General features: G+C 35.6%; 1 protein-coding gene and 1 long non-coding RNA gene across 12 annotated transcripts; one reads left to right on the top strand and one right to left on the bottom strand.

Moving 5' to 3' along the window:
- Positions 1-1,725: 1,725 nt before the first annotated feature.
- Positions 1,726-27,442, top strand: LOC119084441. The gene is made up of 3 exons (XR_005089069.1): positions 1,726-1,736; positions 3,708-3,713; positions 27,402-27,442. It is a non-coding gene; the product is annotated as an uncharacterized LOC119084441 (long non-coding RNA).
- Positions 9,345-25,209, bottom strand: LOC119084440 (G protein-activated inward rectifier potassium channel 3). 11 transcript variants are annotated; one of them, XR_005089065.1, is made up of 6 exons: positions 24,768-25,209; positions 11,048-11,322; positions 10,539-10,940; positions 10,100-10,480; positions 9,862-10,010; positions 9,345-9,786 (listed from the first exon to the last, which is right to left on the bottom strand). XR_005089065.1 is itself a non-coding variant. In XM_037194417.1 (5 exons), exons 1-5 carry the CDS (start codon positions 25,019-25,021, stop codon positions 9,557-9,559), a joined length of 1,542 nt encoding a protein of 513 aa, XP_037050312.1. In that variant the 5' UTR covers positions 25,022-25,153; the 3' UTR covers positions 9,345-9,556. The 11 variants fall into 11 exon arrangements, 7 of the variants coding, with proteins under 7 accessions (XP_037050312.1, XP_037050310.1, XP_037050311.1 ...); XR_005089067.1 differs by lacking the exon at positions 24,768-25,209 and adding an exon at positions 15,621-15,990; XR_005089068.1 differs by lacking the exon at positions 24,768-25,209 and adding an exon at positions 15,621-15,990 and having other exon boundaries at positions 11,048-11,319.

Raw genomic sequence — 27,442 nt, 5'->3', positions numbered from 1 at the left:
CCCACACGTTAGTTAGCAGGTGTGACGCAAGTCCACACTGCAATTTTTTTAGACATTTTCAAGTTATCGTGATAGCAAGAGTAACGGGCATTTTATGTATTTAAGAGGCATGGATGCTGTGTTGTGAAGCATTCATTCGGGCGATTTTTCTAAACTGTTTTTTCGATTATTTTTTGATGACATCCTTTCAGTAGAATCCATCGAAGACCGCAATAACAACCACGAATGTGTTTAGCTTTCAATAAAAAATAGATTTGGTCAAAAAGCTTAGAGAAAACTGAACAGTTACGTTTAAGCCATTGAAGTTCGGTAAAAATTTAATTTGTTGCATCTAAAATCATATAAAATAATAATCCTACTATTAGCCCTTGTGTTCGAATAGTCCCTTCGATCTAGCTATCGGGTAGTTTTTGGCCTAAATATTGTTTTTGAACAGTTTCTGGTACACTTTATCATTAGACTCGACTGGTATAAAGTGAATTCGGCGATATTAAAGAATATTAAATTCTGCATCTTAGCCCTTTAGACAAAAATTATGTAGAAATTACACGATAGGTCGAGAATTTGGTCAAATATTCAAAATAGTGGGAAATTTGTAGTTATCAGTGGTTTTGTGGTTCAACGGTCACAAGGACTTGCGTCACCTTTACCCTTTAAGGGTGTTTAGACTGATAAAATGTATACAGCTCGGTCGTATCGTCATATGTAACAACACAGTACTCATGCGTTGCATATATGTAAATGAATTAAAATATAAAAAGAATTCGAAAATATATTAATAATAAGATCGAGTAATTACCCTGAATTTCTTTCGTGTAGCATTAATAATCTGTCCATTTTAAAATGTGAAACGATACAAAACACCTCTTTAATGCAAAAAAAAGTAAATTAAAAATGAGAAATACTTATTAACGAAATTAATTCACCTTATTTCGAACGAAGAAAGAAATAAAGTCGAAAACAAGCTGGGTAATACGAGTCGTAACAACAGTGTAAATGCTTCAGAACCTTTGAATTTGCACATGTTATTGCTGTATTATTGCAAACTCTATCAGTGGCGTAACATATTACAGCCGACACACGCTGAAATTCGAAGTCACTCTAAGAACATATGATTGTTCCATCGTTCGGTAGAAACGATTTTTGACAAGGCGAAAACAACCGACCGACATCCATAGATCATCTTCAAGGACGTTTAAAATGCCATCCGCCTTAGGAAATACCAACCATGTTAAAAAAATCATACAAGTGAATGAACGAAACATTTAAGGAAATTTAAGTGAGAAAGTGAAAATTTATTATTTTTTTAATGTTTATACACTCAAGGAATTTGGAAAACCGACACATTTTCTGTTTTGGGGTTTACTGTTTTTAGCCCCGTACGAAGTACAAAGGGGCTTATAGGATTACGATGCCGTGTGTAATTGATGGAATTCGAAGCAGACGGTAAGGGCAAAGTGTTTGCCTATGTTCATAGATGACGAATCTGCAATAAAAATTTTGTCTGTCAGTCTGTCCGTCTGTCCGTCTGTCACGTCGATATCTTGAATAAATCAAATCCGATTTCAAAAATTTTTTTTCCCTGAAAGATAGTCGAAATAGTGAGGCTAAGTTCGAAGATGGGCATATTCGGGTCGGCCCTTCGTGAGTTAGGGCCACCTAAGTGATTTAAGGTCTTTTGGTGATATTTATGGCAAAATAAACGATGGAAATGTAAATGGCACGGCAAATGATAGGTATTGTCAATACCAATCCAGGAAAAAAAAGTTTTTTAAAATCGGGTGAGTGGACCGTGAGTTAGGGCGTTAGAAGTGAAATGCTACTAGGGCCCTATGTGTATTTTACATAAAACTCGAGTAAATTTCATTCGTTTTTCGTAATTTTTGTTTGATTTGGAAGGTAATCGAATGCCGAATAGAATGTTGTTGAAAAAAAATTAAATTTGGGTCCTTGGCCTAAGGCCGCTACTAGGGCCCTATGTGTATTTCACATATAACTCGAGTATATTTCATCCGTTTTTCGTAATTTTTGTTTCATTTGGAAGGTAATCAAAGGCCGAATAGAATGTTGTTGAAAAAAATTAAATTTGGGTCCTTGGACCTAGGCCACTACTAGGGCCCTATGTGTATTTTACATATAACTCGAGCAAATTTCATCCGTTTTTCGTAATTTTTGTTTCATTTGGGAGGTAATCAAAGGCCGAATAGAATGTAGTTGAAAAAAAATTAAATTTGGGTCCTCGGACTGAGGCCGATACTAGGGCCCTATGTGTATTTTACATATAACTCGAGCAAATTTCATTCGTTTTTCGTAATTTTTGTTTCATTTGGAAGGTAATCAAAGGCCGACTAGAATGTTGTTGTAAAAAAAATAAATTTGGGTCCTTGGACTAAGGCCACTACTAGGGCCCTATGTGTATTTTCTCGAGCAAATTTCATCCGTTTTTCGTAATTTTTGTTTCATTTGGGAGGTAATCAAAGGCCGAATAGAATGTAGTTGAAAAAAAAAATAAATTTGGGTCCTCGGACTGAGGCCGATACTAGGGCCCTATGTGTATTTTACATATAACTCGAGCAAATTTCATCCGTTTTTCGTAATTTTTGTTTCATTTGGAAGGTAATCAAAGGCCGAATAGAATGTAGTTGAAAAAAATTTTAAATTTGGGTCATCGGACTGAGGCCGATACTAGGGCCTTCAAAAAAAATAAAATTTTAGGGCGATTTGAAATTTTTGTTTCATTTGAAAGGAACGTCGTACGGGGCTTCGTAATTGCGCTATGCGCAATTTGTGAGATGTACATAATAATTTTACTTTAACTACATTAACCGGCGCAATAGGCTTACGGTCAAAGTAGGGTGACAGACGCACTAGGGTCACGTACGCAATAGATATACGGGTTTGTACGGGGCTCAGTCGCAGCAAACGCTCCGACTGTTCTGATGGCTCGTTTTTTTGAATTTTGCATGCATTTTTATATGGAGGAATACAAGTAAAACAAGGAAATAGAAAATGCGTCGGTTTTCAAAATTCCGTGAGTGCAAGTGCTCTGTTTTCAAAACATAAACAACGACGGAAGCTCGTTCTCTTCTTAGGCATTTTTTCGGTCACGGTTCTTTGGACGACAACTCAAATGACCTTGGAACTTAATTTGACGTTGTTTTATTTCTTGCTGCTACGTTTCCCAAAAAACACTTACCCTTACACAGGACCTGATTGTCTTAAATTTTTATTTTTGGTACGTAGTATGTGCATATGTATTCTGAGCGCAAAAAGATTTAAAAATAAGGCTAAACATCTGCTATCGTCAACGACGAATGAACGACGAACTCTGAATAATCTTACCTTAAGGCCCGTCATTGGGAAATGACAGGACAGTTTCCCGAAAATGTATGTAAAATTTTATCACAAAAATTCACCGAAAAAATGCAAAGAAACTCACCTCTTATGCTTTCCATTATATTCGGGCATAGTCTCTTTAGGTCGCCAAGGCATATTTGAACACTAAAACACTTTTTACTCGATGCAAAAACAAAAAGTTTTTTTTTGTTTTGTCGCGACAAAAACACAGTAAATATTTCGACACTACTCTGACACTCCGCTACTATAAGTACTAGAATCAATGTTTGCTGTGTTCACTTCGGCGGTAAAATATTTTCATTCAAAAAAGTGTCGGACATTTAAAAACAATCATCAAACGGTTGACAAAGGGTAGCGTATACATTTAATAATGCTCATCGACCATTTTTTAAAGCTTTACGAGAGCTCAGCGGACATTCTTTCAACGATGGGAGAGCATTTATTAAAAATTTAGCCTCTCGTAAGACTGCGCTGAGCGTAAATAAATGTTCGTTCCTCTTTAGTAAGCAAAGAAGACTTCGCGAAGTCTAATTATGCCACCTCTTTGAATAAAAATATCGGCTGAGTTCTAATAATTCTCCGCTGAGCTCTAATAATTCTTCGCTGAGCTTTAACAAACCTCCGCTGAGCTATAATAATTCTCCGCTAGGCTACAAAAAGTGGCCGTTAGGACTAAGCAAGTTGCAGGAAGGCTTAATGGAGTGAATCGGACACTCAGCGGAGATCTGCCGAAGCTAAGTGGAGCTATCAAATCATAGCAACAATTATTAGGTATCCGCTGATGCTTATTGAGTGTTCGCTTAGCTTCATTGCCTTACTACAACGTGCTAAGGTCTGACGGACTCTTACTGAAGCCTAGCGGAGAATTATTAGAGCTCATTAGAGGTTTGTCAAAGCTCAGCGGAGAATTGTTAGAGCTCAGCAGAGGTTTGTTAAAGCTCAGCGGAGAATTATTCGACCTCAGCCGATATTTTTGTTCAAAGAGGTGGCATAATTAGACTCAGCGAAGTCTTGTTAGCTTACTAAAGAAGTGGGAGAGGTTACAATTTTAATAAGTGTCTACCATCGTTGAAGTGTCGGACACTTTTTTGAATGAAAATATTTTACCGCCGAAGTGAACACAGCAAACATTCATTCTAGTCCTTATAATAGCGGAGTGTCACAGTTGTGTCGAAATATTTTCTGTGTTTTATCGCGACAAAACAAAAAACAAAATTTTGTTTTTGCATCGAGTAAAAAGTGTTTTAGTGTTTAAATATGCCTTGGGGACATGAAGAGACGGTGCACGAATACAATGGAAAGCATCATGGGTGAGTTTCTTTGAATCTTTTCGGTGAATTTTTGTGATAAAATTTTCCATACATTTTCGGGAATCTGTCCTGTCATTTCCCAATGACGGGCCTTAATAGCAGAATTGATGTTAAAACGAATGAATTAATAGTACATTACTATGCAAGGGAAGTAAAGTGATATCTCGTATCCAGATGAGTAAAAGTAACCGAGGGCTTTAGCCCGAGGTACATTTACTCATCGTGATACGAGATATCACTTTATTTTCCGTGTGTAGTACGGCGTTTTACTATGCGAGTGATGTAAAGGTTATTGCCTATACATGTAATAGCCTTATTACATGCACCAGCATAGTAAAAGATTTTTCATTTCAAAAACTCTGTCAAACGTCAAACAAGAGAAGTAATAGTATATTACTTCCGAGGTTCCAAGTTGTGTCAAATAACAACTTGGAACCTCGTAAGTACAATGCTTTACGTGATTAGGCAATGTAAATAAAAATGAAACATGCCGTAACACGTAAAAGATCATATCGCCGGTACGTTTGCCATTTATAAAAGAGTAACCTAATATGCAGAGAGTATCAACCATTGGCCGCTAAAGAGTTACTAATATTCTTATGATTTTTATTAAAAAGATTTTAAGAACACGTTTTTGTTTAGACTAAGCTAATGTTTACCTAACGTAACATGGTTTCGTTAAAAAACACAGATTTCCTCTTACTCCTGGAGCATAATTACGCAATCATTCTCGATTCTCTTTTCTGTTATAACTCTACCAATGCGATAAGAGTTCGAGAAACAGTCTATGTGAAACGTGACACCTTGGTTTGGTACAATTATTTCCTGCTAGGCGTCTCGCCCTTCCTTCTCACCGATTGAAAAATTAATCACTTAGTTGGGGTCCTCAGATCATGATCTATCAATCAGCATTATGTTTAACAAAACGGGTTCATTGAATCCTTTCAGCGAAAAAGCAAAGTGTCGAGAGACTCGATAGAGTTGTAACAGAAAATGGAATAAAGATTGTCTGCCGTAATATCGTTCCTGAAGCGCTATAACGGCATGAGTTTTCTATATTCTCTTCTCTTTGTCTGTTCTACTGTGGCTTCGCTATTTCAAGCAGACTTTAAATATTTAATGTTCTGTAACCGCTCCTGCTCGTACAATGCTCAGTAATTCAGTTCTAGTAACTTTATAAGTCGAATAAAACCCAATCTGAAACAGAACAATGAGTACGCGGCAGTATCGGGTTTTTAGCAAACTCAAATCCATGTCATTGTTTCACTGCGATGCCATGTACCGTGCTGTAAGTTGTGAAGAAAAAAAAACGATTTTCTTTGAAGTGAAATATTTTTCTTTTAGTTTATGTTCTACAACATATCATTAAAGTGCATATAATTGAATTTTATATTTAAATGCAAAATGCGGCATTATAATTTCAGGCAAACAATTCAATAAGAAGCCCATCCATGTAATAACGAACGTATTTTTTGGGTTTTTTTAAAAGCTGTCTCGGTTCTTCTTTTTTGTTTTTTTTGCGGAATATATGCAAAAGTGTTGATAATTATATAGATTGTTAAATATAATGCGATTTGAGTGCCCTTTTTTCTCTTCGTATATACCGTGCACTTTTCGTAAATTTGCTATTTGTAAATGAAAGCAATTTTTTTCTTCCAAAAATCACGTACAAAAAACTGGCATCTCACATGACATATCGCATGTCAGTTAGTCCGTTGCCTGCAAACACCTTCTGAGCTCTTTTTTCAGATTTTAATTTGTGAAAATGAAGTAAAGAATATGTAATGTCGCCAGTGGGTGGTAAAATTGGTGCAAGTTCAGGTCGATGCATAATATAATGGCAGCGATAAAAAATGATTTCTGTTTTTTAACATTCCTATAATTTGTCAGAGCATCAGCATTTTCGTAAATGTTAAAAAAAACATCAATTTTAAACATATAGGCACCTTCAGCTGGTGCAGGAGACAAGTTCATTTTAATTTTTTTTTATTAAACGCGGAATTTTCGTCAACAGCACCAAGGTTTAACGGATTCTAAGTATAAGTAATTAAATTAAGTAGACTCTGGGATATTCCCTTTGAAAAAATTGAAAAACAGCAAAATTAAACGGTTGGCTTCGTTGGCTTCAATGATATTTCGGTGTCGGAATCCGAATCATGTTGCATTAATCTAAGAAGTAAGAAGTCATCCCTAGCATGCTTATAAGATGTTTTTATAGGGGGCGTTTACTCAACATTATGAAACATGAGGAAAAAATCTAAATGGCTAATGGGAACCCTGTCCTTCGTTCCACCAGGCAACAGTAATTACAGTAAATGAATTGAACTTTCACAGACGCCAATCATATCAGCAGTTATACTATCGGATCTATTACTTCATTTGAATAAGCATTTTCAATATGTTGATTTCAAATCTTTTACTTCATTTTGTTTGAACTGTTTTGCTATATAAGCTAGTATTAGTCACAGATTTTCGTTTATTTCTGAAGTCGTTATCAATAACAGATGATAGCCGTCCGTGATAGGTAGCTACCTTTTAGTCATTGACGGCAAAGTGTTAAAAAAACCTTTTCTTACCTTAGTGACGAGAGATAAAACTTTCGTTGACTTTATTCGTTCAGAAAAACGGCAACTCGGTGATAAATCCTATGTGGCATAAATAACTATTGAATGTAAAATGCCGGCCGCTCACTCAATCTGTGCTGATAATACGCAACAAATTCACAAGTTTGCCAATCTAAACAAAATTATTTCAGAAATTTCTTACGACAAATGGAAATCGGAATAAATGATTCCTTCTGAACGAAAGAACAAAAAACAAAACTTGAACTTGCATTCAAGTTCACGAAGGTGAATTTTGTGAAATATGATCACAAAATTACTTCTCTACCATCGACGATCAGCTTAGACATAATACCAAATAGGCTAATTATGTTTGAACGTGAACCGTGGCAAGATCGTTATTGTTTTTCTTTTACTTTTTTTATTTTCTTCGTAGATTTAAACATTACTAAATCACTAAATGGTATGGTAGACGGTTAGTTGGTTCCACTGGATTTGATTTATTGCATAATTATTTAGTGCGCCGAACAGAGATAAATTTTATTTGGCATTGTTTGTTTTTATCTATCCATCCACAGCTGATGATTAAAGAATGGCATGAATACCATGATGGTCTCTGTGTGCGCATACATTAAGATGATTTTTGAAAAAAATTAGCGGGTCAATTACAATTGCAGTTTAGAACCATTTTTCACATGACTTCGAGTGAACAATACGATATATAAGTAACACATAACTGAAATTTATAAAATAAAAATCTTACCCGAAAGTGTTAAGTATGCAACCGAACTGGAAGTATAACTGCAGGGGATTTATTAAAGAGACACTATTTCACGTCTTTTCAACAGATGTCCATACATGTAGCATTTAGTACAACAATGTTTGTTTGCTGTTGCTGAAGATTGCATATGATTAGAACAAAATATACGTATCCCAGGTGAGTCACCTGTTATGGACAACGACGACGGAAGTATAAAGGTGATAAGATCCAGCTAATAAGTTTTATTCGGTTGATTGAAAGTTAGGGCCTTATTAAGGTTAATGTCTGTATGAGTCACTTTAGTTGAACGGATAGTAATTCAGTTGATAAGGACCACTTTTAACAGAACATTTACAACCATAAAAAAGTTTGGTTACCATCCTGAAGTTAAATTTTCATGCTTTTTTCGGATTTTACGACGAAGAATTCTACAGGTTAAGTTTGTAGATTGACAGGCAGGGCATATTTTTGGAAAATTTATTTGCTAAATTTGCTCAAACTTTTAAAAATTTGCAAAAAGACGTTTTCCGGAGATATGGATTTGTGCAGAGTGGACAAGAGCTCCTTTGTTCCCTGCTTTATAAGGGAAACTTCAAACTTTTCAATAAGAAGTAAATTAAGGCGTTTTTGTCATCTAAAAATGGTAGGCACTCATCTTGAAGCTTAAAATACCCGAAGGAGCAATACCTGAGGTTGGTGTACAATGAGAAATAGCAACCATGTACCTTTCGCGAAGGCCGTTTCTTTTCCAGCGGTTCCATCTTTTAAAAACCCTTCAATTTTGCAGGTGTCTTCGCGTCTGGACTTTTATTTTGACCGACAATAAATCCTCATTGTAGTAAAAGGCAAGAGATCTGAGCCTATTGTGGCAAAATGCATCATGAAACTAATGAAGGAATAGATTCTGTACCTGCAGCTGATAAAACCTTCTGCTTCCTTTGGGAAACGAATCACTGAGGAGATGTGAGGAGATCATGTAGATTCCTTCGGAAAGTTCGCGATTATCACAAAGTTGTATTCTGGTTTACTGACCTGCCTCATACGAAAGTTGAAAGTGGAACCGAACATAGTCCATATCGCAGGGGGCAAATTACTATGTTATGGTCAACTTTCGCATGGGGCAGGTAGTAAAATGAGAAATTGTATCGTCGCACTGTAAGCTGAATGAAGTGTTTTGCGTACCTTCAAAACTCAAAAACAATAGACTCGATGTAAACAAGCCGAGGGTAATGTTGATGAGTTGCAAATTAGTGAAAGCAGTGATAACGTGTGAGATGATCTTTCCTGATGAAGTCGGAATTTCATTGGACGATGAGAAGAAGAGTCCTTCTACTGAGTCTATAACAAAACGCCTCATTTTGTCAATTAAATTGAATTTAATTCATTTGACTTTTTTTTTCTTTGCAGACACATAATGCTACACCACTACTTACACATAAGTAACAACAACAACCACACTCATATACTTGATTATTATGGAAGTTACATCAAATTTTGTAAAATAAATTAATATCTCTCCGGTCTGACCAATCCAATAAACTCATCCCATTTTCACATAGAATATACGATCACACCCTTGTGAAGCCTGGGTGCGATTTCACCGACTCCGAATCACTGCAGCTGTCCGAATGTCGACGGTAGAATTTATTCTGATTGGAAATGTACAGATGAGAATTTGTAACCGATTCGTAGCCCTTTTGTTTGAACTTTGACGGTTGATTAGTCAATCCGTTAGGAATTACGGTTGATAGCAGCGGTAGTCGTTTGATGTCGTTCGACACACTGTGACTTAGAAATTCTAGGAAATAAATCAAAGACATTGAGTGACAAATACGAGAGTATGTTGAGTATGACCAAAGCGAATGTTTCTTACACATATAGTAGAGAACAAGAAGCAAAGAACGGACGAACACACAAAATTATTCAATCAATATGTTTATGGCAATGCAACATCCTTGTCATCATTTACTGGTTCCGGCTGCAGTCGCCGTTGCTGTTCTTGGAATGCGAATGGAGTGTCTTCTGAAAACCATTACCAAAGAGAACACAAAATTTAAAAACTAAGCCGACAAACACAAACGCATAATATGACTGCGCATCCGGTTTGTTACCTGCATTTCTGTAATCACCCTGTACTGCATAAAACTCAGCCAATTCCCTTGCCGAGCACAACGGAGTGTCAACTTGAATCGTTTCGTTGAATTTCGAGTAGTCAATCTCGTAGCCTTGTCGCTCTTTATTGTAACCGACGACTGGGTCAAATCGGTGGCCCCACAGAATTTCCATATTCAGATAACTGGTTCGGGCCTGTGTAGTTTGACCGGTTGATTCGACGGTACCTTCCAATAGCACAATAATTTCGAATTTATCCTGCAACATGTCGGCTGCGGACATATTATAGAATGGTGAGTCGGCATTGATGACATGTACAATAACCGTTGGCCATATGAAGAACAGATCTGATGAGCATCCATCGCTTCCGATTTCGAGTTCTATGAAGGAATTTTTTATCATTAAGTTCATCGGACCTAGCTGGATTGATGTACGTACCAGTTTGATACTGTGCCAGCATTTCACCCTCTTTGGTCTGTCGACTACGGATTAACTGAGCGCGAACACTTGCTCCAATGATGTGACTCTTTCTCATATCACCGACTCGGAACATAAGTGCCAGTTCACCGTCTCTTTGACAAATGACCGCATTTTTCGTAAACAGCAATGTTTGGGTGCGTTGCTTGGGCCTGGTCATTTTGGCAAACACTATACCGACCATGAACGCCTGCACCATGACACCGTAAATGGATTGGAAACACATCATGAATATTGCTTCGGGACATTCCTCGGTCGTGGTACGAACGCCATAACCGATTGTGTGTTGAGTTTCAATCGAGAATAGGAAGCAAGAAGTGAACGAGACGATGTTAAAGACACATGGCGTCCATGCATTATCACCTGAAAGATTGAAATTGGTTTGATGGGATCTACCGCAGAAAGGACACCCATCACGTCACATCCAAAAAAAAAACTTTTTGGAAGAAAATCATTCGTCAAAGACTGACCTTGGTGCGGTGGTAGATGCATTTCCTCCAAATCACCGTGCGTAAATGCAATGAGCCACCAAATGACCGCAAATGCCAGCCACGACAAGAAGAAGCTTAATGCGAACACCAGCAGCGTCCAGCGCCACTGTGAATCGACTAAGGTGGTGAAAATGTCCTGCAGAAAACGGATTCGTCTCTGAGCGATTTTCTTCTGGATCACATTGCATTCGCCATTTTTTAGCACTGCCCTTCGGCGTATCTTCCTCGAACTACCAGGACGGTACCCACGGCTTCTAGGAGAAATAAATTTATTAAATTTCGAAGCAGTGCCGAATGTCTGGGAAGTGATCCAATTTCAGGGGAATGAATGAAAAATCGAGTGACAAAAATTGAAATCAATTTACAGGTCATCCAATTCGGATTGATGTTCATCGTCGGTTATTAAATGTTGTTTCCCAATGAAGAATTTCATTGTGTTTTTGTGTAAACATTGTCTGCTGATACAGACACTATTTTTACATCATTTCGGTTTGTAAGACTTCGTCAACAAATTCGATTTAATTGGATCATTCAACTTATAATAAACAAACAGAGCTAAACAACATCGAAAGACAAACGAAAATTGTTTTTTAAGGAAAATAATAAATAAAACGAAGAAAATTTTGCTAATTGCACGACACAACACTTTGGCTTGACTACGGTGACATCACTTAATTCGACAAAAAATGAGAATTTTTTATTGAAAAAAAGAAGATAAGAAATGCTAAGTTTGAGGTGTTTATATGTAACCGAAGATGGGCGTCATATACTATCAAGGGGGAAACAACACGAGCGAATGGTGGGACAGTGTTAAACGAATAATGAACGAAAAAAAGGCGAATAATGAGCGAATGAAGGCGAATAATGGGGAAATAATAGGCGAATAATGAGCGAATGTCCGAACGATGGGACAAGATTTTCCATTGTTGTTTCCTCTCATATACTATACACATCACTTTGCATTGCCGTTAATATTTACTTACAACTAAGAAGGGAAGGTCGTTTCACAATTTAATTTATTCATGAGTATTTCCAATCACCGGTGTTTATTTTCAAATTTACTCGAAATAACAGAAAAAGCGTGACCAGACGTTTTGAACTTAGTGAAACATACGGATCTCCAGCTCATCTCCGGAAAGAGATTGCTTGATTTGATTTGATTTGATTGATTTATTTGTACTATTGCTATACAGAGAAAGTAATATCTACCGTACGAGGAGCGGTATTACAGCATTAGTATTCTGTATTATAATCGCTTCTCTTTTTCTATTTCTCTTCGATATTTCAAAAGAAGATGTCGTTGTAGTAAGCCGGTGCCGGCATAGATCAACTTGAATAAACGGTAAAAAGTAAAAATTAAATTATTTTTCCGTTGCCATTGTTGCCATTATAGCGACACCGGGTTATTGCAGCCATATCTCGCTTGAAATAGCAAAGCAACGGTAGTATGGAAAAAGAGAAGAGTTTAGAATATAGAAAACTCATGCCGTAATACCGCTCCTCAGGCTATGTGTAGACATATCCCAATTAAAAATTATATCTGGACGACCGAACACTGAAAAGCCATGACATCATTTATGTTACGACCTATGTTGGTTTCATTCATTTTTAGAGTAGGCCCATACCAACATATTCTTAATTCAGAGACCAGAAAAGAGAATCTCTCGAATATTCAGTCATACAAAACTTCTCTTAAATGGGCAGCATTGCCGTGTATTACAACACGGAGTGTTACAAAAAGATAGTTTTCATACTTTTTGTAACACTCCGTGTCGTATAGACTTATCGGTAAAGCATGCCGATAAATCTCATACAAAATGTTTGCAGCTTGTTGTCACTTCAAACTCATTTCATTGAAATGCATTCAGATTTCAGAATCGATTCTGAAGCGATTGTATTTTTGTGGGGACAAGGCTTACCATTTTTGAATGAAAGCAAGGAATTGCTTAGATGTCCGACCCTGAATTATTAGCAATACCTATACCATGAAATCTAATAACTTCAGAAACATCTGGGTAAAAATATCGGGTGGTGTGTATGGCTTTCTTTACAATCATCGCATGAGAACCGACGCCACTGTAATTCATATTCAAAGATTTTGTTTGTATTGAAATATTGTGTACAAAAAGAAAAAAGAAAAATTTGATAAGATTAGAGTCCGTAGTGTGTCTGTCATAGAATTAAAATGTTTATCAAGAAAACGAAACGTAGAACCTTGTAAAAAATTTAATATTATGTCACTGAGACAAACTGAACTAAATTATACTTTTTGTCAGTTTGATAATGGTCTGCATCAATTGAAGACCAACTATTCTACATCACTGCAATATCTTCCAGAAACACGACTACTCAACAATACAGTCTAGCCTTGTCCTGTATTATTTATAGCAAAAAGAACATTTCAGCTAACGTAGTAATAGATCTTAATTCACCACCGAACGATATTTTGAACAAATGAAGTAGCAGATGATTTGATAATTATTTCGTGACATTTTATCGTTCATTTGAGGAATCTAATACAAATTATGTACAGTCGGTAGAACACACTAAAATAAAACATGATTTAGGGAATATATAGATATTTCGACGAAAGTTCTGATTTGTGACAAACATCATATTGAAGATCGTTCAATTAAATTCTCTACAAAATTGGTTGGGATTCTAGATTATCCTTCCCAAATTAAAATAGTATATTGGGCATCGTGCAGCGTAAAGTCGATTTTTGTAGCACTAGTCCCAAGTTCTAATTTACGACGTGTGTTACAAAAATCAGCTTGGTATTGCGATTGACAACTACAAACGCCGAAATAATTAAAAATTACAAGTAAAATTGAGACACAATAATCGGAAATGTCATTCATTGCGATACAAGTGCGAATATAGCTATTTCCATAATAAGGTAGTAAATAGGAATTTTTTTGCGCACTAGATGTCGATACAAACGAAGCGAGTTCGGCAACACATCGTGTGCGCAAAGCCCCCATTTACTACCGTGTTTGGAACAAAGTTTTATCTACTGTAATGTCATAATCACAATTAAAAACTAATTTAAAAAATCGAACTGAAACATCAACACGCCATGACACCGTCAAATATTCATATTCCCCACAAACTAACCTCAGATCTAGTACACTGTCAAGAATCTGCCAATTCTCAGTGAATAAATGTATATCGAAGTTCGCCGTGAATAAATGAGAAATTATCGAGGGGGTTTTATTAGGCACTCGATGTTTATTGTGTCTAAATTCTAGTGCCTAAATAAGCACTTTGCACTTGTTGTCGTAAATGAGATTTTAGATATTAAAGGACCTTATACCACCGAATCTAAAAACCATTCTTTCCTTGAATTTCTCAGTGTTACAATAGATAAAAGTAATGAAAGCGGAGTAGCCCCGGTACACGGTATTGATAAGACGTGGAAAGAACGATTGAAAGTTGCATTAGAAATTATAAAAAACACGATCCACATCAGGGCTTATTATTCGGAATTCCAAAATTCTTGAAAATTCGTAAATTTTAGAACTTAAGAACTCACACAAAAATTCGGAATGATAAACCCTGATCCACATCAATTTTTAAACATAAATGTCGAATAAAAGGGTTCCATATGTGCGGCTTATGAAGGTTTGAAAAAACTTTCATTTGTTCACGTTCAAACATGTGCGCAAACCTTGACTTAGATCCGCTCAAGTGGTGGCTTTTGGTAATGATGAGAAATGGTATTTTTGAACTGCATATTAATGCAAAACGTTGAAAGACGTATTTAAATTTTCTCTCAGATCGAAACAGTGGTCGAATGTTTATGTTCATTTCCCAATCTAATTTCATTTTGATCAGAAAAAAAACGCATTTAAAACCAAGTTAGAGTTTCGTTAGCATGTGCTATGCATTTCAATGCGCCGAAATGCAACTAATATCATTTGGTACTTACGTGTATATAACACTGTCCGCTAAAATCTATATTCAATAAATGTGTCATGCAATGCTATCAATAAATCATTGAGTACGCACTTATTTATGTAAGACACACCTTGTCTCATTGCCTCCTACGAGTCTAATTAGATAATAATTGATATTGATATTTAATAAACTTTTACATCAATATCAGCAATGAGCTGAACAACTTTGACGATAACTTCGTGTACTGAACGAGCAATGCATTTCTGTGCGTCAAATTGCATGGTTAGTTAAAACTGATAGTCTCTAGCTAATTAAGAAAATAGACAGAACTATCTAGCTATGTGCTAAAAGTGATAAAAAATTCAAAATCACAATTTCAATTTCAAGGTTCTGTGTAAAGTCTATTTGGTCTAGACGATTCGTTTCGCTGAGATGTTTTCATTTTCGCGTCTTCAAGTAAATTTATTGTTTATTGTCTTGTGAATTAGAATGAAATAAATATAACCGCGTGATCACATAATGTACACTGGAAACTAATCGCATTCGGATTTTAGAACGCTTTGCTGATTAACTGAATCAAGTTACTTCAAAGCGAAATAGTCTCGAATTCAACAGTTTAATATGAAGCACAGTGACTGATATTGGATAATACCTTTTGAATAGCGATCCATCCGGTGTCTTCAAATTTGTATAGTATGTGCCTGGTGTGCACGGTGAAGCATCACCATTGTACATTGGAAATTCCGGTGACCATTTCGGTATTAAAATTTGATCGTCGCGATTACTTTTCGAATCTGATTTTCCGTTTGGGAAGCTCATCGTCTATTTTGTGGTTAAGCAAAATCAAAATACTGCGGAACGTTGAAACTGAGTCTAAATATCGACTTTCATCAGACGTAGTTCTTATGTGGTTTGTACAAATAAAACCAACTAAAAAACCATTTGAAATTTAATATCACAAACGAGAGACATGAAAATAAACGCGTCCGGATAAGGCGACACTTCGAACGAAACTAAGTCAATTTTTTTTTCTTCGTCTTCTGATTGTTGCTTATTGATCATCTGAAGCAGAAAGCAAATTTTTCGTCATTCCATTTCTGATATTATTGGTAAATTTAGCCAGATTGTCGTGACAATTTGGTTTACCGAAATCGATGGGCTTAATTGTGCTAATTTAATTAGAGTTGCAAAAATTATAAATAAAAACTTGAAATTTTCCAAAAAAAACGGATCATACGCGCGTTTTAACTGGGTACGAGTAATACACAGACTTAGTCTCTGTATGACTAGTGGAGTATCCCCGGCTTTGCTTAGGATTGCTATTGATTGATTTTCCCAAAAAAATATTTATGTGAGTCGCCACGCGTCAAAAGTAAATTCTTTTAACATAATGTTTTCATGGGTCAAAATTATTTTCATGCGTAAAAACAATTTTCATGCGTCAGAACAATTTTCACTCGTTCAAAAATTTTCGCACATCAAACATTTCCAAGCGTTTCAAAAAATATTTCCTCGTTTATACAATCCATCCACGACATAAACAGGAAAAAAATCACGCGTCAAATAACGCATGAAAGTGAAAAAAATCGCGCGTGTACTAACTCAGTCAAGTTTCGTCATTAAACAAACAAACATTAAACTTTATATTATAGATAAGATCTTCAAGTAACATGTAATTTAGAAGTTGTATGCGTTTCACATTGGAGTATTATAAAGCTCGTGCGATTGCCACAAGTTGTTAGATTTGATTTGATTTTTATTGTTAATTTTATCGAGATTTTATCGTTGGCGCTTCATCGATAAATGGAAATGATAAAACGAATAGGCTCGCACAATATAATGTGTTAATTGCAACTATTTTATTAGACTCAAATTAGAAAAGTAAATATTTTTCGGAACATTTTCAGTAAGTTAAGTCAAGACTAAAATATGTAACCGAACGCTATGGTTATTATTTAACGATATCTTATGGTTGTTAATTTTCTGTTGTGGTTTATTGAACAGGCATACTGATTTGCGTCATATTTATATCGCTGAGGTATAATAATTGCTACTGGAACATCACTGTGTAAGAAATCGTTGGTGTAAAATTTGTAGCAACATAATCTTTAGGCATCTGTTATTGACAACGACATCCAAATATATGGCGAGTACTGGTCGGTGATCTTTTATATAGCAAATTTGGTGAAAAATCAAATGAAGTAAGAGATTCTGTATCCGAAGTCACTTATGAGATTATTGTAGGCCAATGCTATCTTGACGAAAATCTTAGCATTGTTTACAGAAATGCTCAGGTAAACAGTGAATTATTTATGTAAATTCAACGCACACGTTGCTTCACGTTAAACATTGTTTCTCGAGTTTTCATCCCCTGCTCCTGGCATACAAATCTGTGTACATATATGTCTTGGACAGTTCATTTAATTCACTTTTGCATGAATATAACAAGATCTTTTAAACAAAATCGGCCGAAACAGTACAATAAATAAATATAAATATCTCGCCTAAATGTAGGCACACAAATTAATCATATTTGGGTTAAGTTATACTAGTAATTCAGGGAACTTTAGGACGTTACCAATACGATAATCGCTAGATAAATTCCATGCGAAATAGCAACTCAACCTGTTACAGACCAATGTCATCTGTTATCGACAACGACAGTAATAATAAACGACAAGCTCTGACTAAAGAGGTACTATATAGCAAAAAAGCTTGGTCAAAACAAATGAAGTAAAAGATTTCTGAAATCAACCTCTGAAAATATTCGATCAAATGAAGTAATAGATCAGATAGTAAAACTGGTTAATACCATATATTTGCCGTCTGTGACAGGTTAAGGCTAGTACGTAACCACTGTAACATCCCGTCTAATAAGCATATAGAGCGTGAATTTGAATAATATTTCTCACAACTGTCACTGATTGACGCTGTTCACAAATTATTATTTATTTTAAATTTTGGAGCTCAAAAAACCCGAGGCTCTGGCATGGCAGTGCCATTGCCGATATTCGCAGTACTCACGAGAACGAGTCCCTCAATCTATTCTGTGAGATAAGGGTGTGTGTTTCCGTTTCAAATGAAGAGAATATTCCAGTCCTTCATTTTAAACGAAACACAAAATTCGCCACAGATTTTGTTGCACGGTTGCACATACGATTTTTATATTTTCATTAAATTTGTAAATATTTTACGTACCCAAACGTATCGTAAGATCTTATTTTTTTCATCGGTCCACAAAGACATAACTACAACTGTGTCTTTCGGAGTAGCGGCAATCAATGGTAATTTACTGATGACTTTCACAGATGACATTGACTAATTTGTGTGATAATTCGTTCATTCCATAAAACTTTTCAAATTTACCAGTATTTGACCATTCAATATTGACCAATTATTCGAATAATTAAATGTTTATTTTCAGAAACAAAACCCAACACTGCACGAGCTAAAATGTTCTCGCTCTTTATTTGTTCTTTCAGTTAAAGTATATAATGCGATAAAGTGCTAATTAACTGCAAGTTCAATTTTCATATGTAATTGGGGGCTTGTTTTTAAGAAGAAAAAATTCTGGGTATTGTTTGACATTGAACAGCCTTTAGTCAAATATTAAATATTACATTTTTATTGTGGAAGAAGGTAGCACAGTAACACACCCATCTCAGTTCACAAGGCTTTCCACTTTAGAAACTCTTTTTATATCTGATTTCGTCAACAGTGCCTAATACCCTACTTGACACAAATTTTTTAATTGAAACACACTCCCGCCCGCCAATGCCTTCACTTTGCAGTTAAAAAGTACTCACAGCATATGTATCGGTGTGTGATGTATCAGCGAAAAAAAACTCCGAATTTTTTCCCTGTACAAAGGTTTTTCAGCTACGGTTGAAAATAGTCAAACTAAAGTCCTAAAAATTTCGTTAAATTCTTAAAAATTCTTCAAAATTCCTAAAATTCAAATTTAGATTTTTTTAGAGAATTTGATAGATTAACGGAATTTTTACTTAATTAGGCTATTTTATTGTAATAAATTCCCACCAATACACTTATCGAGCACAGTACACGAATTTTCTAGAACTTAAAAATCTTCTTCTAATCTTTAGCTCAAATTTAAAATAAAATTGTAACAAAACACTTCATTCTAATGTATCGATGCAAAGCTAGCAATTTTCCCCTCTGTCACATTCCGTAACGGAACTGTGTACACTCTCGGGTTATTAAAAATTTCTTGGCCCTAGAATGTGTTGTAATCTGTTTATTTTCTAACAGTAATCATATCCATCCAAAACAAGGCTGAACTTACCTGGAACTAGTCTCCCGACGTTTCATGCTGACTTGGGTACCTGACTGCGACATATTACTGCTTCGATCGAAAGTTATCGGGAAAGAAGATGAGATCATGCTAGAAGTTTCTGATTCTGACTCCCCTTCAATTGTAGGTGTACGGATTAATATCTTCTCACACAATTCATCTTCACTTTCACTGCTGTACAGTGATTTTCCGAAATTCGATGCAATCTCAAACATTGAGTTAAACATTTTTGAGTGTGCCACCTCAGAAAACTGTTTTCACTTATCAAGAATAATCTCACTAATAACTTGACTTGCTTTTGAAATGGTAATTTAGTCACTCAGGTTGTGTTCACCACTGCAAAGTAAAAAGACTTTTGAAATTGCTTGTGCAGAAACGGTCACTTTAAATAGTTTCAATCGCAATCATTTTACAGCGCATGTTAGCTGATTGATCAAATGGGAATAGTTCATAGGAAAAAAGACCAAAACAAACAAATGTTATTCATCATTACATCTATTGAGTGTGGAACACCACTGAGTATATTTATTACCACGCCCCGGTACAAGAAAATTGCATTTTCATAATACGAGATTTGCTTAGAAACGCACGTGTTCTGACCTTGACCTTAACATACTGATTGTGTGCGCAGGTATCATCCCCATTGCCTACTCTCGGTTTTATTTTATTTACTTCCGCTTTATGGAAATCGTTGTATTTCATATCACCGTTTTATTCTTTCACCCGTTCAACCGTTTTGAATTTATAAAACGAACTAGTCGATCAAAAATAGTCTCCTCCTCTTACTACCATGTTCAAATTGATAACATTGAGCCTTTTTGATATTTTCAGTGATACGTCTCTATTTGAATCTAACGGAAATTGTTTCGAAAAGCTTGACAATTTCTGCAACCTTATCGATTAGAGAAAAAATCATAAGATTGTCCACGAGATTCACAGGTAAGATATACGCACCTTTGAACAGATGGTCACATTCTTGTATAGATTCGAATTACCAGTTGATTTTGTTGATATTGTTAGAACTACCATTTCAATTGTCCGAACAATAATTCTCTTGAAACAATTGAACATATTTAGATAGACGAAGTGTTGTGGCCATGTCGACGACTATCTTTTTAAATTCTTCTAAAAATCGAATTAGTTCGATTTCGGGCGGTTTCAAATTTGAACTTTGTTTCGGGTTGGTTTGAGTGCAAATTTAAAATAGGAAATTAGTTTAGAATTCCCATGTTCGACAAGTTCAATTTCGGAGCGTTTCCTCCGGACGCGGATTCCTTTCAAATATTTTAATCTTTTTATATGTGTCTGTAAATGTATTCAACCCTAGAAGCCAAAACCACTTTTAAAAAAATTCCTCAACGCCTCTGTGGTGATCAAAAACTGAAAACATGCACTTTTCATTTGAAAATTTCTCGAGTTACACGAAACGTACAAGGTACTGTTTGGTGTCATTAGAAAGGCAATTTCGTGAACTTTCAGGGCAAGTAGGATCTTATGGAGGCTTAAAAACATCTGAAATGATATCTGAGGATTTTTACATTTAAAATTAGTTTATCGTAGATGGCAAACCAAAATTAAAATTAAAATTAAAAATCTTATTCGAAGTTTTTTGAAAATTTTCTTCGGCCTGATCCGTATCGCTTATCAAATAAAACAACGTAAACAGTACAAAATAGTATTTTACATGACTAGGGATAAAACGATGAAAAGTAGAGTTTTCGTGTGAATTTTGTTGATCCGAGGCGAAGCCGAGATCGATAAACACACGAAAACGAGACTTTTCATCTTTTTATCCCTAGTCATGTAATGGATTTTATATGCTGAGGGCGTCGAAAGAAGTGCTTGAAACATGAAAAGTCCGGTTTTCGACGCATGTAGCATGTAATAGTATATTTCAACATACCCCAATACACACAAGGTGTGTATGGATACGAGGGCGAAGCCCGAGTGAAATACACACCGCGTGTGTATTGGGGTATTTTGAAAGATATTTTTCTGTAATAGTGAGAGTGTGTTGGTGCTTTCCTTCCCAACCGTTACTTTCTCGCTCGACCGATTCATATGACACCTCACCAATACACTCTCACGTATACAGAAAAATATATTTTCAAAGTATGAAAAACTAAAAAAGTAGCTGACCACTTATACTAGATTTTTTTAAGTTTTTAAGTTGCAACAAATGTAACCAGGTATGTTATAACTAGGCCCCATCTTTTGGATGGGTCAGATCCCTTGACTGACTGACTACTTTTCTCAAGAAGATTTTTGTAATCCGAGCAAAAAAAAATCACTCTAAAAGTATATAAAAGTATACCAGGATATGCGTACCCTACTTTCGATACAAAACACGTATATGAGAAATTCCAGCACTTGATCATATACTGGCTCATACGTATTTTCAGTACTTAAGAGGCATCGATGATTTGCTGAAAAGTATACATTTGGGTGATTTTTAAATACTGTCTTTTGGTGATATATTTCCACCAAAATTATCATTTTTCAAGTATGTACGACCGCAATAACGACCACGAATGTGTTAGCTTTCAACATAAAATAGATTCGGTTGTAGCAGTTTGACCAACCCTGAGAAAACTGAGCAGTTTATGAAAATTTCGATACACTGGTCACTTTTTTCAGAACTGGTCAAGTGACTACAACCAAATCTACTTTCTGTTGAAAGCTAATACATTCGTGGTCGTGTGTTTTGAAAAAAGGATTCTGATGAAAAGATACCATCAAAAAGGCAGCACGAGATACAGACCCTGGAAAAAGGCGAATTTCTTGCTTACATATTGAATAAAAATGAAACTCGTGTGATTACGGCCCTCGCTTCGCTCTGGCCGCAAAGTTCACAACTTTAATTTTTTTCTTATCATCGATATAAAGATATTACACACACAAAATTTTGGAATAAATCCTAGAATATTACTCCAGTATATTCCATTAACGAGCTTAACCCAAAAATGTCTTTCTTAGTGGGATAATTGTCTTTTGTGGACCATTAAGAATTACTCAACTAATAACACGATAATATCACGGGAATGGAATTCCCCGTCGAATAAAAAAAGTTTTTGAAATCCGTTGAGGATTACGTCAAGCTATCGTGTTATCTCGGAACGAGACAAAAATTCTTTTGGGAATATCTCTAAGATCACCAGCCCGTTACGACCCATCTTCGAACGTAGCCTTCGTAATTTTATTCCCTGTCGATTAAAAAAAAGTTTTTGGAAATCCGTTGAGGATTACGTCAAGTTATCGTGTTATTAAGGTACGAGACAAAAATTGTTTTGGGAATATCTCTAAGATCACCAGCCCGTTACGACCCATCTTCAAACTTAGCCTCAACAATTTAATTCCCCGTCAATTAAAAAATTTTTTTGGAAATTCGTCGAAAACTACTCGAGTTATCGTGGAATCGAGCGACCAGACAAAAATTCTCCTGAGAATATCTCTAAGATCACCCGTCCGTTATAACCCATCTTCGAACTTAACCTCATTAATTTAATTCCCCGTCGATTAAAAAAAAGTTTTTGAAAATCCGTTGAAAATTACTCAAGTTATCGTGTTATCAACGAATCATCAAAGTGTGACAAACATTTTCTGTATTTAAGGTTTTTGGTCATACATTCATGCATTTTCAATCATAGTAGTGATCATTGTGTGACAAACATTTTAAGGTGTTTATCATCCGTAAGACCCATGACTTTCAGTCAAGGGAATAAAGAAAAATCAAAATCGTAGATGCCTACAAACCCCATAAGACACTACTAATTTTGTGACGCTCTGCTACTTGTTTACGATTCGTGAGTCTGTTAAATTTGAGCCTTATGAAGAAGCAGAGTTTCTCAAACCTAATTCAATTTTTTAAGAAAGTTTGTTTGCTAGAGAGAGTATTGGTTACACTATTCTATTCAACGAATATCGGGGATCCTCATTCAAACAGTTCATCTATTTTGATAAGAGATTTAGAAAATTTATTCGTTAAAAGTCCAATCAGATATAATAGTAGAATACAACAGAGAACACGTAGATGAACGATTTAATCAAGTGCAAAGTTTGCGGGCCGAAGCGAAGCGATGCCATTAACAGAGATCATTGTGAATAGGACACTTACATGCAAAAAAGTAATTACATCGCCTATTGTCGATACGAGAATTCTCTTCCTTTGTGAAAATTTTTACGTAACGTACGTACACGTAATTGGGCATTTCTTATTTTACATAATTTTGTGATACTTGTGTTGCACGGTGAAATCGGTAAAAACCTCATATATTGAAATATGTATGGATGTTTCTTGGCCCGAGTAAGAAACAAAGTCTCAAAATTTCGGAAAACGTATTCATATAGTCGACAACATGACTAAAGGGCGTATCTTCGATATCTCAGGAACTACTGAACCGATTTTGAAAAACTTTTGGTACTACCAAGCTATGAATTTTGAGCATAAACAAAATTTCAGTGAAATCAGCACTTTTCGTCGTATTCTCTAGAGGCTTTTCAGTTTTTCCATAATAACTCTGAGACGTATGGCCGATTGACTTCATGTCGAGCTCAAAATTCATTACTTTTTACTACCTTTCAGGGAAAAATAAAATTTTATCAAAATCGGCTCAAATTTTGTTTTAAAAAAAACATTTTTTTTAGTTTTTCGACAATATCTTCCGAACCATATGGCCGATTGACTTTACGCCGGGCTCAAAATTCATAGCTTCTCACTGCCTTTCAAGGAAAAAAAAAGTTCAGTAGTTTCTGAGATATCGGAGATACGCCCTTTAGTTATGTTGCCGACGATATATTTACGTCTTAACAGACGATAAAATTCTTGGAAGGAGTGAGTATGAAGTAAATACAGCAAAAAATTTTGATAGAGATATTATTGACAGCCAGGTCTGTATGAAAATCCAACTTACAAAAAAAACGGGGGTGGGGGGAATTTTTATACAAACCCGTGAATCGAAAATATCATTATACAATTTTTTCGTTAACACATAGCTAAATTTTGGAATTATATTCTTAAAAATTCCGTAGAAATCTTTTGAAATTCTTGAAAAAAAAAAATTGAAGAATTTAACGGAATTTTTAAGACTGTATTTACAGTATATTTTACTGTAATAAATTCCCACGAATATTCATTGTGTAGCAAGATTTTTTTGGCAGGTATACTTAACGTAACATATTTCGTGGCAATAAGCCCTAGAACGGATGCACGCACATGATATTCTGATGATATATTCTGTTTATTTTCTAAATAGTAATTATTATACAAGGGAAGGAATTTCATATTTCATATCCAGATGAGTAAAAGTGTCAGAGAGCTTTAGCCCGAGGTACTTTTACTCATCGTGATATGAAATATCAAATTATTTCCCGAGTGTAGTATGACGTTTTCCTTTACGAAGGAGGAAAAGACCTTTCCCTAGGCACGGAAAGTCCATTTTCCCTCCCTAGTAAAGAAAACTAATAATTTCCATCCTGGTCCGAACTTACCTGGAACTACTCTGCCGACTGTATCGATTCATGCTGATTTGAGTACCTGACCGCGACATATTACTGCTCGGGATGATTGTTATCGGAAAGGACGCCGGATTGCTTATCATGCTAGATACCGAATCCGGTTCCTCTTCGATTGTACCTGGACGGAGGAATATTTTCTCACGCACTTCATCTTTATTTTCTTTATTTTCATTGCTGCACGGCGATTTTTCGGAATTCGATGCATTCTTAAACGTTAATTTAAACATTTCTGATAGGGGTGCCAACTCAAAAAACTGTTTTCACTTATCAACAATAGTCTATAACCAATCACGTGGATTGCTTTTGAAATTGAAATTTAGTCACTCATTTTGTATTCACCACTAGTGAAAAGACTTTTTAATTTATTTGTGCATAAACGGTCGATTTAAATAGTTTTCCGGAGACACGTTTGAGTTATTTCTGTGAGTTTTTATGCGAGGTATCGAGTCTTGTTTGAGAGGATGAGTTCGGTGAGTTCCTTGGCAAGACTTATTTGATTGGGTGAGTTTTCTGCGAGACAGCGAGATGAGTATGTAAACTTTGAAATGCGATCAACATTCATTGGAACCACAACAATTTTATTATGAAATCACAATCCCAAAACTGTTATTGAGACCGTTCGTAGTCGCTATATGATTTACCTGGCAGCTAAAAGCAATATGTTTAGCGACAGTTTCAACTCAAAAATATTGGGTCGAAAGTGTTGTGGCCGTGTCAACGACAACCTTAGAATTTCTAGCATGAACATAAGAAATATTAGGAGTCCTATGCAATCAAAATACGCCTTGCAGTTTTTCGTTAGGAGTCATGATTTCTTAGTGTGAATTAAAACACGCAACACGCATACTTTCAGAGACTTTTTGACAATGTTCGTGCTAGAAGCAGTGCTATGCCCTTGGAAAATATTTGCCATGAAGGGCACTGTTTTTGGTCAGGTTGGAGCATGTTTCAGAAGCTAAAATTCGAATTGATCCGATTTCAGTGGTTTCCACATTTAACTTAGTTTCTGGTTTGTTTCAGTATTCTTTTGGAGCGTTTCCTCCGATGTTTAGTCAGTTAAACTGGAAAACAGGCAATCATTTTTCTACAGATGTATCAATCAGCTTGCATATTCATGATCAAGTACGAACTTGAGTCTAATTCAACTGTTCGCAATACTTTCACAATAACATACATACAGTGAACTGAATATAATGTATGGCTGGACAATGAACTTGTTTTGAATTACACATCATTCACTCGTAATATCCACACGTAATCCGAAATTGTAAGATGAATAGACACAATAAGATGCGAGTCACTGACATCTTTTCACCCAGCTATTAATAATGATTTTCATTAACCAATTTATTTTAATTAAAATTTAAAAAAATCGTTATCTAAGCGACACTGAACTGGTATATAATGGTTAACAACAATATCGCTTGGAACATTGTTTTCTATTCGTTTTCATGTCCATTCAATATACTATCGGGGATCCTCATTCAAACAATTCATCGATTTTGATAAGAGATTCAGAGAATTTGTTCGGTTAGGGTCCAGTCGAATGATAAACCAATAATTTTTGATATTATATCAGTTGCTAAACTCATGAACCAAATTCACAACTGAAAATGTTCTATTCTCAAGCCCGTTTTGATTTCGTTTCGATTTTTTTTTGCTGCAATTCACTCCGATTTTATTACTCGAAAATAACGATCCACAGAACAGTGATGCTCATAATTCTAATGTTTGTTTGTTTAGCGCGACATGCAGTACACTACTGATGACTATATTAAAAAAAAAGCATTTGAGAGATGACTTTAGTCGGGTCACATGTCACCATGTGTATTGTTACTAAATATTTGTTATACGACACCGAAAATGAAGCAACCAGCCAGCGGTATGGTGATGTATAAAGCGTGTGTATATCGTTGAATGAGCATTAATGTTGAACGTTTTTTATGAATGGACTAATAAACGGTATGGTTTAACGACGTATTAATGTGTTCATATATAAATTGATCAGCGGTTGGTAACCCACACCGCAGATCCTTGGTGATCAATTGACCAAAAAATTCACAAGAAAGGTTCTATGTCAAGGAGCGAAAGTAGCTATTTTTGGTCAAAGCAGGGAAACCCAGATTTTGCTCAAATTATCAGAATTTATGTAAAAGACCTCAACGTCAACTCCAGATTTCAGATTTTCAAAGTTTAAAATTCACTAAATTTTTCATAGTCGGCGAACTTTGACGACTCACGAAACATACTTTTTGGACAAACTTCTTTCGGTTTTTATTTTTTCCTGTTAAATTGGACCCCAATTAGTCGAATAAGACTAATACAGCTAACAAAAATCTCAAAGTAAGTTTTTGGTAGAGGTCGAAATATGTGGGTAACCGGAAACTCGATAATTTAGCTTCTTTGATTTGACGCAAGTTGTAAATCAATTTTTAAAAAAATTTAAAAGCGATATTTGACATCCAGGGATGAAAACAATTTTTTGTGGACTACGCCAGTCTCGGTCCCTTACCCATCGCACACCCCTATTGTGGAATCCGCATCGATTGAATGAAGTGAATCCTTTAAACTTTCTCCAATCGATGCATATGCAAATACCTCTCTAAGGCGGTATTGGGATAAAAAATCCCCGGACAAAATATCCCCTG

This window comes from Bradysia coprophila, unplaced genomic scaffold, assembly GCF_014529535.1.
Source record: "Bradysia coprophila strain Holo2 unplaced genomic scaffold, BU_Bcop_v1 contig_732, whole genome shotgun sequence".
NCBI classification, from domain to species: Eukaryota; Metazoa; Arthropoda; class Insecta; order Diptera; family Sciaridae; genus Bradysia; species Bradysia coprophila.
Note: the sequence above shows the minus strand (reverse complement) of the source record. Positions and strands in the feature narration are given on the sequence as shown.

What these genes read in the sequence shown, in the direction of transcription:
- LOC119084440 (XM_037194415.1), bottom strand. Translation starts at nt 25,021, where the DNA reads ATGTTTAAATTAACGTTTAAGAATGCATCGAATTCCGAAAAATCGCCG. An exon ending in GCATCTACCACCGCACCAAG is followed by an intron (nt 10,941 to 11,047) that starts GTCAGTCTTTGA and finishes TCAATCTTTCAG; the next exon opens with GTGATAATGCATGGACGCCA. An exon ending in GGGTGATTACAGAAATGCAG is followed by an intron (nt 9,790 to 10,099) that starts GTAACAAACCGG and finishes TGATTTATTTCC; the next exon opens with TAGAATTTCTAAGTCACAGT.